The sequence below is a fragment of the Felis catus genome, chromosome B1, assembly GCF_018350175.1.
Source record: "Felis catus isolate Fca126 chromosome B1, F.catus_Fca126_mat1.0, whole genome shotgun sequence".
Lineage (NCBI taxonomy): Eukaryota > Metazoa > Chordata > Mammalia > Carnivora > Felidae > Felis > Felis catus.
The window spans coordinates 40,499,032-40,512,730 of NC_058371.1; the positions used below are offsets into that span (position 1 = coordinate 40,499,032).

A 13,699-nucleotide genomic window follows, 5' to 3' on the forward strand; every position below is an offset into this window, starting at 1 on the left:
AAGCCAGGAAAAGCAGGGCACCCTTAGGGAACAGGGCTTCACCTTGCCCTCTGAAATACACTGAGTAGCCGGCTTGTCAGGGATCAATGCCAGACCAGCTTCTTGCAGCAGCTCCTGGTCCTCCTCGGGGATCCCTGTGTCATTCTGGATTCTGGCCTTTAAGCTCTGCAGACTCTCATCCTCTGTCACTGGATACGTGTGAATGATGCCTGTGACCATGTTCAAGATGTGAACCAGCTGCAACACAACCCAGATGTTATTGGAAACAAAAACCCATCTTTACAGAGAGGCCCACCTACTTGCCTGGATCGTCTGCTCCTCCCAACATTTCCCAGCCACACGAAGAAAGGGGCTAGTCGGAAGGAAGGGAGTCTCGGTGCCCAGAGTTCATACATTCTGGTCTTTAATGCTGCTGTTTGTTCACAGTGTGACCTTACAACTGATGTCAACTAGCATGGGGGCAGATGCTCTCACAGGGGCCTCCCTTTCCACAGCTCAGATGGCCCATGACTTGCTTTTGAAGGAGCTCTTCTTTTTTCCCCAGCCCTGCCACAGCCCACTGGGGACCTACTGCCTTGAGGCTAACCTGGCTCCACACTCACCTTTAGGTTTAAGATGTCATCCAGGGCCTTGAAACAGCCATTGGGACCATACACAGGATCGGTGCCCCTCTGTCGTGGGTGCCACATCAGCATCAGCTGCAGCCACTTCTCAAGTCGCTGTGCCAGGACGCTGAGAAGAAGAGCACAGCATAGGAGGGGACAGCTCCAACACCATCCTCAGGTGGCCTTACCATGCACACCTCACGTACATTCACCATACTCACACCCACGGCAACCAACATGTGATGACTGAAGATGAATTAATCTGACGGAAAGCCAAACTAATGATTCAGGTGCTTACCCCCTCTCTGATCTGCTACAACACCCCCTGAAATTCAGGATTTCTCAACAGACTGAACTTCCACCTGGCTGCATGAGAATGATCTGTGAAGCTCTTTAAATACACTTCACAGGTATGTCCCACTTCTAGGCAATGCCCCCACACAATCTAGACCCCATGCTGCCAGATTTATTTTGTTAATCCACCCCTACCTGCAAAAGCACTCGTGGTTCCCACAACACAGTTCATGCCCCTTCCTGGGCACAGACCTACCTCATGGAGGCACTCTCAGCCTCCACAGAGGCCAACTCCCTACTCACTGCCTCCTGAAACATGCCTTTGTTCCCCTCACTCCTTCCCCTTGAATTTCCTTCCTCTTCATCCATCCATCCATCCATGTCCTGCACATCTTTCCAGATCCTTCCAGAAAGTTCTAGCTCATCCAAAGTCATTCCATACAGCTCTAATCCACACAGTACCTCTCTCCCCATCCTCTAAATACTTATGGTGATTATTTTCCATGCTACTCAGTTGTTTGTGACTGCCTTGCCACTTGCTTTTGTACTATTACTCAACGCTGTAATTGCTGCTGTTATTTTGGCTCTAAGACGAGATTGCAATGCTGTTCAAACTACAAAGGTTTATTTGTTGACTATGACACAGTATGAGGCTACACAGGAGTGCAAAGAGAAGTAAAGTAGAAATCCCCTACCCCGAAAAGGCTTACAGTTGACTAGGAGACAAACGCTATGCAAAACCAAATGTAGTACAAGGTAGAAACTACTAAGGGTGGTAAGAGGTACAGATAAATTACTGTGTGAATTTAGAAAAGAGATGATTTCTAGATGGGGTGAGGGGTGGGAATCCATTCTAAGTTGATGACTGAGACGATTATGTCAAATTCCTAGTCACAGGATACCTTGATAATCTATTTAAAAGCTATCAGATGTCACCGCAGACATCTATTTCTGAAAAAGGAAGAAAACCGCATAGAGGAGAAGTGCCACTGGGCCTTACCTGTTCAGATTATTGGGATAGGGTAAGGAGCTGGAAAACTTCACCGCTCCATTCAAGTCTTCACTGACAACAATGTCCATCTCACTCTTCTGCCGGACTTTGGAATGCCTGCAATACAGCCCTTAAGTCACTTAGCAGGCAGGAGACATTGTACTTTGGTAACATACCGCTTTACAACTGTACAGGATACCCCCAGGGCGTGATTCTATCTTTGGGTAACAGTGCATTTGCTTCCTGCTAGGATGGCTTCCTTCCGAGCGCAATAGTCTGTACTGCCTGAAGTAGAGTCATCAACCATCCTGTGCCTAGAGTTCCACAGCCAGTACTACTGACTCCTTATCTCATCCTTCGCTTATCCTTATCATTTTCTCTACTTTTCATCTTATCTAATCCAACATTTATGTTTTGAAAGAGGATAAAATTAGAACTTCCAAACCAGGATCACTGCGCGCAGATCACATTTACAGGAAATAACGCACAATACATGCGTGCACAGTGTACTTCCCTCTAAATGCACATGGCTAGATATGATCTCTAATGGTGAATGAACTGTTACATTTCCCAATTTAGAACACTTATTGATGCATCTGAAATAGTATTTGAAGGGAAAAAAATTTTAAACCCAACTAGTTTCAAATCTTTTTGGTGATGAGAAAGATAACTTAAATTTGAATAATGCTTCATAGATAACCAAGTGGACACATACTTCTTAGCCATGATAACCCCAGGTGGTAGACACTGTTTTTAGTTCCCCATTCAGTGGTAAGGAAATACAGATCAGGTGACTTGCCCAAGGCCACACAACTAAAGAGTGGCAGAACTAGGGACTCAAATCCAAAGTCTGCTGTTCTTTCTACACTGTGTGAATGTCCAAGTCTTTCCTTTCCAAAAACACCTGGGAAATTCAGATAAAAATGTCTTAGTCCTGAACACTTCTCGTTGGCAAGGGGTAAGTTGGCCTAGCTGGAACTGGCATGTGGCAGAGGCTGGTGGTTCACAGCTCTGGCTGGAACAGTGATTACTGTAAGGCAGGTGTATCAAGACTGTCGTCACATACAAATGACACAGATGATCCTCTAATGGAATAGTCTGTCCATGGGAAATTGTAAAAATAAAAGCTGTAGTAAATAAAATGCTTATTGCTTAGGTCCTGTAATGTATTTCAAAGTAGGATTGTAATAGAATTATAAAGCTCAAATCACATCTGTCCAGAAATTACTATCCATCTGCCATCTGAGAGGAGAGAGTGAAATTTTTAAAAAATTCTCTATGGCATTACAAAGCAGGTGAGACAGCCACTTTTCACAAACTTGTCCACTGAACAGCTCCTGACTGGGCATCCAAGTAGCCTACTTGAAAGCATCAGCTGGTCTCCCAGCACCGGGGAGGGGAGTTCTAAGAAGCTGATTCTGCAGACAACAGACTTACAATAAAGACGCCAAGACATCAGGGATACATTTTCAAATAGTACTTGTTCTTCTGGTTCTAATGGATTTTAACTCATCTTATTAAAAATAATGGAAAAGCTCAACATTGGAACTGAAGAAATGCAACAATTTCTTAGTTAGTTAAAAACGCTATTGATGTATAGATATAAGTATATGGTATGACTATAAATTAATGAGCTAATTCCTCAATATTCCAGAACCTGTGCAGGTCAAGTATTGCTTGTTTTATTTTTTTATTTTCTAAAAAAATTTTTTTTCATGTTTATTTTTATTTTTGAGAGAGAGACAGAGCACGGCAGGGCAGGGGCAGAGAGAGGGAGATACAGAATCTGAAGCAGGCTCCAGGCTCCGAGCTGTCAGCACAGAACCCAACGTGGGGCTCGAACCCACAAACTGTGAGATCATGACCTGAGCTGAAGTTGGACGCTTGACTGAGCCGCCCAGGCGCCCCAGTTATTGCTTGTTTTAAAATAAATCACCACAGGGGGGCGTACTTTGCCACTTCACCAGACTCTTGAAGAGCAGGGACCTGGCCTCTTTCACCTCTGCTGAAATTTTCAGTGTTTGGCTTATACGTGCTGACTGAACTGGATTCCAACATATAAAACCACTCTTCTAGAATTGATTTCCAAGGCTATATCTTAGAAATAAATAATTCATGATATAAATACCTATCCTTTTAAAAACTTAATGTTTTCACTACTTCCAGAAAAGCATTCAGAAAAATGATAGTAGCCAGTGTTAACAACAGTGTGGTGAAAAGGGCAGCTTTGTATGTTCCTGGTAAAAACATTATTTATACAACCTTTCTGTTGAGCAAATGCTCAATACATATCAAAAACCTCTAAAATGTGTATAATCTTTGATCAGTAAATTCCACTCCTAGGAATTATCCTAGGGAAATAATCATGGATATACAAGGATTTCCTTATAAGGACGTTATTCTTGGTTTTATTTTAAGAAGTAAAAATTATAAACTACCCATGCTTCCAATAATGGTGGGTAAGTTACATAAATTCCAGTATAGCCACTCATTTGAATACCAAACAGAAATTATTACAAATAACGGAAAAACATAAAGCATTTTCAATAGTAAGACTGAAAAGTAGGTTATATGAGAGTATGTACAATAATTTATTTGTGTATTTTTTTTGTTTTAAGTATAACACATACACTGAGGAACCCGGAGATGCACAAAAATGTTCATAGTGGTTGTTTCTGGATTTTGTGAAGCTTATTTTCATGGTGTAAAAATGCTCTGAGAGCACATGCAGGATAGTTCCTACTGTGCCATCAACTGATGTAGGAAAGGGATGAAACATAAACGAGCCAACAGATAAACAGGCCAATTCGTACCCGTATGGAACACCCTTGGAAGCATACTGACAACCAGTGGTATCAGGTGCCTGTCAGAAAGGAAGCCAGGTGACTGGGAGGCCAGTAAGAGATGACTTTTCAGTGCATACTCTTTTTATACCTTTGGAAGCTTGAACCATGTGTACTTATTACTGCTCCAAAAAGACACACACAAAAAAACTGGAAATAAAAACAAAATTTGAAACAACAGTAGCATCATTCACATCAGGGTGTGGCCTCCCAAGGAACACTCTGAATGAAACTTGATTTAGGGGAATGTTAATTTTTAAACTATGTATTTTGATAATGATTAACCTTCACATATACAATGAACACTTATTTTTGTAATAAAAAAGGTTAAGATACAAAGTAATTCTTTTAAAACTTAACTGTGTCCTTTGGTTTTTTTTATTAATAAATAATTTTTTTGGTAACATATTTGTGTACACATTGGTTTACATTTTAAGGCACTTTCTTATGCTTTTAAAACAAAAATTTAGGGGCGCCTGGGTGGCTCAGTTGGTTAAGTGTCTGACTCTTGGTTTCAGCTCAAGTCATGATCTCATTGTGCATTTGAGCCCCGTGTCAGGCTCTGCAGTGACAGCATGGAGCCTGCTTGGGATTCTCTCTCTCCCTCTCTCTCTGTCCTTCCCACTCTCTCTCTCAAAAATAATAAATGAATGAATGAATGAATGAATAAATATTTAAACATAATAAAATTTGCAGACAATACATTTCCATGTAAATACTTCTCCTTTGTCATGTGTACATCTCCTTTATTTGTCTACTAATCCACAACATCCTCAGTGAAAGTGCACACATGTATACAACAGTCTATAAATGTACTGGCATGTTGCAACTAAACACAGGGCAAACATCCTTTATACGGTATCATACTTAACAATTGTTCTACTTCTCTAGGTTTTTGGAGTCTGGACTGCCCACATGCTGGGCCCTCACAGGACTTCCTCTTTGGGAGACAGATCACTGAAGTCTCGGGCCAGGCTGGAGTGCCCCATGAGATGGAAACAGGTGAAGGACACGTCTAAGGTAGAGGGACACCCTCCTCCCTTCAGGTGGCACTCTTGGCCCCACCCACAGGCCCGGGTCCCTCACTCACCACTGCACAGGCTGCCAGTTAGGGAGGAAAGGTCGGAAGCCTGTGATGCACTCAAAAGCCAAGGTGCCGAAGCTCCAGTAGTCCACAGTCACTGTGTACTTCTGCTGCTCCAGGAGTTCCGGGGCCTGTAGAAGAACGTGAGGTGGGGAAACACCTGAGCTGCTTCCTTTTCCGAGGAGCCACCACTGGAGGGGGCAACCAGCCCTTCTAATTGTGTGTCCACACCTGCCCGACTCCATCCAGAGGGTACTGGCATGTCCGCTCAAGGGTGAGGGGGTGACCACCTGTGTAGCCAGTGGTATCTAGAATTTTTCTCTACCTCATTCACTCCCGATGCTGACACAAGGGTCCCTAGAGGTATTTTTAGGTAGACCAGAGTACATTATATACCTCTTGAGGGCAGTGTCCAGGTGGGAAGTTACATACAACAAGGAAAATGATACCAGGCTGTATACACCAAATGCATAATACATATATTTAGGACATGTGGTCGTACAATGGGACAGGATGTTTACAATCAGGTAGGAAAAAAGCCAGATGCATGACTGCTGCCCAAGCAGAGACAGCTGGAGTAACTAGGTGGGCATGGACCTTGGTTCTGAAAAAGGCTCCTCACATGAGTGTCTGCAAGGAGACATTCTAGAAAGGACCATCACAAGCAAAGGGGTGGAGACAGGAATGTGCACAGTCTGGCTAGAAGTGTCACACTTCTGCAGGGGCCAAGGAGTGCAAACCAAGAGGAAAAAGTGGAGGGATGATCAGATCAAGCTCTGGATCTGGTTATGGACAGAAGTTTTAGTTCCTGAAGGTGAAGGATTTGACTGAGCCTCCTGGTCAGAGCATGGGGTGCCCCGACTAACCTCTGCTGAGCCCATGAGGATTCCAGAGGACGCTCAGCAGGACCTACATAATTACATGATAGGGACACAAGGGCCTGAATCACAGCTCCGCATGAGTCATCACTCTGAAAACTCTACTCCATAGAGCAGGTCATAAGTCAGTGGAGCCCAGTATAAACCAATGGAGCCCAAGGGAGTATAAATGCACTCAAAAAGACTTCAAAGAATTTCTTCTTTTTCAAGAACTTGATAAAATGCTTAAGCTCATTTAGCCCTGTGGCTTTCAACCTTTTGTTTGTTTATTACAACTGCAGAACCCTTTATTCAATCAAAATTTTATTGGTTGTTACCATCCACAAGCAACCTATTACCAGGTCTTACTGGGTCTCTTGCTAGGCATTTCTTGACTAGTTTTCTATTTCCCCCTGCTACCACCAGCTCTGAGCTGCCCATCAGAGCCTCCTTAACATTAGCCCACTCTTTACTCTTGTTCAATGCAATTCATTCTCCACTCTGTATCAAGAGTGGTCTTTTCAAAGGGTAAACCTGATCCTTCTCCAACTTAAAACCCTTCAATGTCTTTTAGTCCTCCAATGGACTACATCCTTTCCTTCAACTTCCTCTCCTTTCCCCTACCTCCAGCCCCTTTCTTCTACTCATCCTTCAGGTCCCAGACAAGATAAGGTCCTCCTAATATGTATTCTTATAACACCCTGCACTTTCTCTTTGTAACACTTAACGACAATTTTAATTTCTTAGTTATTTGTGTAAGTTTGGGGGTAATGCCTGCTTTCTCACTAAACCCTAGGTTTCTTTTAAAGACCAGGGAAACGCTTGTCTTCTTTCCCATCACATCGCCAGCTCCTAGCACAGTGCCTAGCACGCATAGACTACACTCAATCAGCATTTTCCTGAATTGAATGAGTGACTCAAACAGAACCCCAAAATAGACCAAATAATGTAAAGAAAGAGTGGGAGCTCAGAGCTCAGCTCCTTCTTGGTGGTCTGAGACACCTCATGGAAACTGTGGCTTCTACAGACCAGCACACATCTAGTTTAAACTATTTTCAGATAAAATACCGAAGCCCAAGATGTTATGGGATGTGTTCAAGGGCACGCACTAGCAAAGAGAATGTCAGAGAAGATGCCCATATCCTTACACTGGGCCTCTGTTGGGAAAAAGTGCTGACTTGAACAGATTATGTCTCTGTCATACAACAATTCCTATACATCTGGGAACATCTGAAGAGCTGGCAAGACTTAGACGCTTGAAAGCAGGACAGAGAGGAGCCGCACAAGTCCAGTCAGCAGGGAAAAGCTGATAAGCAAACACGTAAATCCCATTTCTTACCAGGTATTGCAGGGTCCCCACAAAGGAAGTACAGAGACTGCCCTGATCCAGTTCCTTGGCATATCCTAGGTCAATAATTTTGTGTATTAACTGGAAAAAAAAAAAAGAAAGAAAGAAAAAGGAGAAATCTGAGGGTTATGAGAATACTGGTGACAGAGCAGAGGATGTTTCTGAATTCCCAGGTGGTATTAGATTCTGAGTTCCTAATAACCACCAAATATTTACACAGGAGACTGCCTCCAACATGGTAGATGTAGGGCAAGAGAAGACATAACTGTAAAAATGCTGAAAAAAGGCACATGTTCTCCTTGCTCTGTAACTAATCACCAGAGGGAGGTCAAAATGAACAGACTATGCACCAGCCCTCAAGACTGCTACACTGGATTTATGATGTGAAAGACCTTCTCAGTAAATGCCTTCAGTTCTCAAATCTTAGAACCACTTACAAGAATAAGTGTGAACCAGAGCAAAGGTGAGCACTGTGATAGTTATGGGCCAAGCCCAGAATGCTGACGTCTCTATCAGAAGAGAGTGAGTGGCCCACAAGTTGGGTTACTACATTCCACTCAGCTGAGTCCTTGCTTGCCACCCCCAGCTAAGCAAAGAAGGCTGTGAAAGGGCACGGGCGCCAAGCCCCATGGGGAGGTTACTGCCACACACAAGCGGGAGGGCCCCCTGAGGAGGGTCCCCAGGAGCTCTGGGAAAGCTGCAGGCCGGACCAGGCTCTATATGCAGGTACCAGCTCCAAATGCCTCCTCTCTGCCATAGCTCGCTCTGCCTTCTCTCAGCTCTCTTAGAGCTGGTTTCCAGCTTAGCATCAAAAGTTACACTCTCAAACACATGGGAAACAAAAAGCCTACTTCCCAGAGGTGCTGGTCCCAAAGGCTGGGGTGGAAGTGGGAGGAGAAACATTTTCCTTATCAGATTCCTGCAACTCTGGCAACTAACAATGTGATCCATTCAAACTTGCCTCAATCTGCGAACAGGAGTTTTTGCTAATTCTGTTTCAAATCAAAGTGTTCCCAGAGAATCAAAACAAATATAAAGTCAAGGAAATGCAAATATAAACAAAGATACAAAGTGTGTTCCTTCACCACCAGAGCAGCTCCCCTGAGGCACTGCCCAGGACTTTCCAGGAGGGTCACTCACTCTTTGTTCTCCTTGCTGCAGGACGATGTTTTCTGGTTTCAGATCCCGATGGATGATTCTGTTTTCATGAAGGTATCTAAGTGCAGAGGCTGAGAGGGTGTAAAGGGGAGTCAATTTTCATTAAACCTAAAAAATGTGTTTCATTTCAAAATCGCCTATACCATGAAAGATGAATACTGTGTGCCCCTAACATGCACTCTTTCAGTTCACAGACTCACATGGAGGGACAAGGCCCGGGGCAGAAGCTCATGGGGTGAAGTGAAGGGGACCTGGTTACTTGAGCAGAATGTGGACCACCACAAGAATCTGGCTTCTGCAGGCAAAGAACTCTTAGCTTTCCATCCACGAGGTCACCAATTAGTCTAGAGAGCGGTTCTCAAACTGCATTGCCCAGACCAGCAGCATCTGAGCTTTGAGAAACGCAAAATTCTTACATCCCACCCCAGACCTACTGAGTCAGAAACATTAGGGGTGACCACCCCCACCCCCCATCAGTGTTTTAACAGGATCTCCAGGTGATGCTGATGCTGAGAAAAGTTTGAGAAGGGGAATGTCTCTGGTGTCTTTAGGCTCAAAACTCTAAATTCTACAGGGTGGGTAAGGGGGGAGGGCTCTCTGGGCAAAGAGTACTTTGGTCATCCGATCTAAAGTCCAGTGATGTCAGAGCAAGCTTCAAGGAAGAAGTGGAGAGCCCTGGAAGAAGAGATTAGAAGCATATTTCATGCATCTAACAGTTCAACATGTGTTAATTATGTGCTCAGTCTCTGGTAGGCTCTAGGAAGGACATAAGAGATATGATGTCCAACTTTATTTTTTTTTCCCAACGTTTATTTATTTTTGAGACAGAGAGAGACAGAGCATGAACAGGGGAGGGGCAGAGAGAGAGGGAGACACAGAATCTGAAACAGGCTCCAGGCTCTGAGCGGTCAGCACAGAGCCCGATGCGGGGCTCGAACTCACGGGCCGCAAGATCATGACCTGAGCCGAAGGAAGTCGGACGCTTAACCGACCAAGCCACCCAGGCGCCCCCCAACTTTATTTTTTTTTAAAAAAGCTTATTTGTCCATTTGGAGAAAGAAAGAGAAAGAATGAATAGGGGAGGGGCAGAAAGAGAGAAGGGGACAGAGGATCTGAAGCAGGTTCTGTGCTGACAGCAGAGAGCCCAATGTGGGGTCGAACTCACAAACTGTAAGATCGTGATCTGAGCCGAAGCCAGACACTTAACCGACTGAGCCACCCAGGTGCTCCTATGATGCCCAACTTTAAAGAATCCAGTTGGGAAGGAAGAAGCCTGCACAACACTGGCTATGAGGAGGAAATATGAGGACATCATACAGGAGGGCCGTGGCACAGAGCAACAGGGCTCCAGCTGCAGCCTAGGCTCCAAGCAGGGTGTGATTTTCACCCATAAGAGGTTTAATAACTTTAACAGAAGTCCTAGCTCATTGTACTACAAAAGAGAAAAACAGAATAACCACTGGAAGGTGATAAAATTATCTTTATTTGGAGATGATATGACTCTATGCTTAGAAACTCAATAGACTAAAAACTGGCAAGAATTTAGTAATCTGGAAACAACACAACTGTATTCAAATCAATAGCTTTTCTCTATGTCAGCTACATGCAGTTGAAATGGAAAAAGAAAAAAAAATCCTATCTGTGTTAGAAACAAAAACTCTAAAATACTATGGGATAAATTTAGGGGGGAAAAAGTAGCATAAGGTGAGGAAAAGTAGGTGGCATGAAGAAGAGCAATAGAAACAACACAAAAAGGTCTCAAAAGTTTATGGCAACATGACACCATTCACAAAGTCAAAAGACAAAAAGTCTAGGGAAAAAGTATCTGCAACATATATGCCAAAGAGTAAATATGCCTAATGGACAACAAGTTCTTACAAATCAGTAAGAAAGCAACTCCAGTAGAAAAGGGGGTAATTTACATAAGAAATGCAAATGGCAAACAACACTGCAAAAAGTTGCTCGAGCTCCACAAAGTGTAAATTAAAGCAAAATGAAATGTCTTTCACTCCCTCTTCAACTGGCAAGTATTTTAGATGGAAAATAAAAGGCACTTCCCTACATTGCTAGAAGGAGTAAAAATTGCTATGCCTTTTTTTGGGAATTAAATATGGCAATATCTATTAATTCTTACAATGTACATATTGTTTGACCCATTATTTTCACCTCTACCTTGTAAAAAAAATAAAAAGCCTCATAACATACAAATAAGGATGCTTATTGCGTAGCTTGGAGTGAAATACTTAGAAAGGAACTGCAAATCGCATATAAAATCAATGTGCAGAAATCTGTTGCATTTCTATATACCAATAACAAAGAAGCAGAAAAAGAAACCAAGGAATTGATACCATTTGCAACTGCACCAAAAACAATAATATATCTAACTAAAGAGGTAAAAGATCTGTACTCTGAAAATTATAGAACACTTAATAAAAGAAAATTGAAGAGGAAACAAAGAAATGGGAAAGCATTCCATGTTCAACGATTAGAAGAATAAACATTGTTAAAATGTCCATACTACCCAAAGCAATCTACGCATTCAATGCAATCTCTATTAAAATACCACCAGCATTTTTCACAGAGCTAGAACAAACAATCCTAAAATTTGTATGGAACTACAAAAGACCTCAAATAGCCAAAGCAATCCTGAAAAAAAAGAAAAAAAATCAAAACTGGAGGCATCATGATTCTGGATTTCAAGCTATATTATGAAGCTGTACTCAAGACAGTATGGTACTGGCACAAAACAGACACATGGATCAATGGAACAGCACAGACATCTCAGAAATGGACCCACAACTATATGGTCAACTCATCTTCAACAAAGCAGGAAAGAATATCCAATGGAAAAAAGATAGTCTTTTCAACAAATCGTGTTGGGAAAACTGGGCACCTACAGGCAGAAGAATGAAACTGGACCACCTTCTCACACCACACACAAAAATAAATTCAAAATGGATGAAAGACCTAAATGTGATACAGGAATCCATCAAAATCCTAGAGAGGAACACAGGCAGAAACCTCTGACCTTGGCCAGAGCAACTTCTTACTAGACATGTCACCGAAGGCAAGGGAAATGAAGAAAATATGAACTATTGGGACCTCACCAAGATAAAAAGCTTCTGCCCAGCAAAGGAAACTAATCAACAAAACTAAAAGGCAACCTATGGAATGGGAGAAGATATTGCATGTGACATATTTGATAAAGGGTTAGTATCCAAAATCCATAAAGAACTTCTCAAACACCCCCAAAATAAATAATCCAGTTAAGAAATGGACAGAAGACATGAATAGACATTTTCCAAAGAAGACATCCAGATGGCCAACAGACACATGAAAAGATGTTCAACATCACTCATCATCAGGAAATATAAATCAAAACTGTGATGAGATACTACCTCACACCTGTCAGAATGACTAAAATTAACACAAGAAACAACAGGTGTGGAGGATGTGGACAAAGGGAAACCCTCTTGCACTGTTGGTGGGAACGCAAACTGGTGGAGCCACTCTGGAGAACAGTAGGGAGGTTCCTCAAGAAACAAAAAATATTTGGTGTATGTGCTTGGCTGAGGAGCCAACGGGGCAAGGCTACCATCTGTGGTATTATGACTGAACGCCTCTAAGTCAGAATCCAGCCCAGGTGGAACTATATGGCAGCACCGTGGAGACTCAGTTGGCCTTGGATAATTGGGCCCCCCACCATCCCACCGCCTGGCATTGGGACCAGGGTCCGGTGCAGAGAGCCCTTCCTCCCAAGAAACGGGGTGCAGCCAGAAAGGTGGCCACCCCCTCGCCCCTCAAGCAACACTTGTTCCTGGGGAACCTGGTGCTAAACCATTCTTAGATGACCTGCTTCTGGGTCGGGGTTTCAAACACAGCAGAGCAGCTCCCTCACTGCGATCTATTCAAAGTCAGCCTTTGACACAGTGGTTTGTAAACAAACAGAAAAAAACAAAACTAAATGTAGAACTGCCCTACGATCCAGCAATTGCACTATTAGGTATTTACCCAAAGGATACAAAAATACAGACTCAAAGGGGTACATGTACCCCAATGTTTATAGCAGCATTATCAACAATAGCCAAACTATGGAGAGAGTTCATATGTCCATCGACAGATGAACGGATAGAGATACGGTGTGTGTATGTACGTACACACACACACACACACACACACACACACACACACAGAGGAATATTATTCAGGCATCAAAAAGAATGAAATCTTGCCATTTGCAATAATGTGGATGGAGCTAGAATGTATTATGCTAAGCAAAATAGAGAAAGACAAACACCGTATGATTTCACTCATATGTGGAGTTTAAGAAACAAAACAGATGAACATATGGGGGAGGGAAGAAAAGAGAGGGAAATAAACCACAAGAGTGTCTTAACAATACAGAATAAATTAAGGGTTGATGGAGAGAGGTGGATGGAAGATGAACTAGATGGGTGACGGGTACTTGTGATGAGCACCAGGTGTTGTACGTAAGGGATGAATTACCGAATTCTACGCC

The 13,699-nt window shown here is 42.9% G+C and overlaps 1 protein-coding gene across 5 annotated transcripts in view; it reads right to left on the reverse strand.

The window, feature by feature from the left end:
* IKBKB (inhibitor of nuclear factor kappa B kinase subunit beta) overlaps window positions 1–13,699 on the reverse strand; it is a 73,283-nt gene that overhangs the window by 14,578 nt on the left and 45,006 nt on the right. For 4 of the 5 annotated variants that reach the window (XM_011281493.4, XM_003984751.6, XM_011281494.4 and 1 more), the window contains 6 exons: window positions 9,163–9,251; window positions 8,014–8,103; window positions 5,824–5,948; window positions 1,900–2,007; window positions 603–732; window positions 43–237 (listed from right to left, as the gene is read on the reverse strand). In XM_011281493.4, the coding sequence (XP_011279795.1) occupies window positions 43–237; window positions 603–732; window positions 1,900–2,007; window positions 5,824–5,948; window positions 8,014–8,103; window positions 9,163–9,251 (737 nt within the window). The remainder of the gene's footprint in view (window positions 1–42; window positions 238–602; window positions 733–1,899; window positions 2,008–5,823; window positions 5,949–8,013; window positions 8,104–9,162; window positions 9,252–13,699) is intronic. The other variant, XM_045055486.1, reaches the window with a different exon arrangement.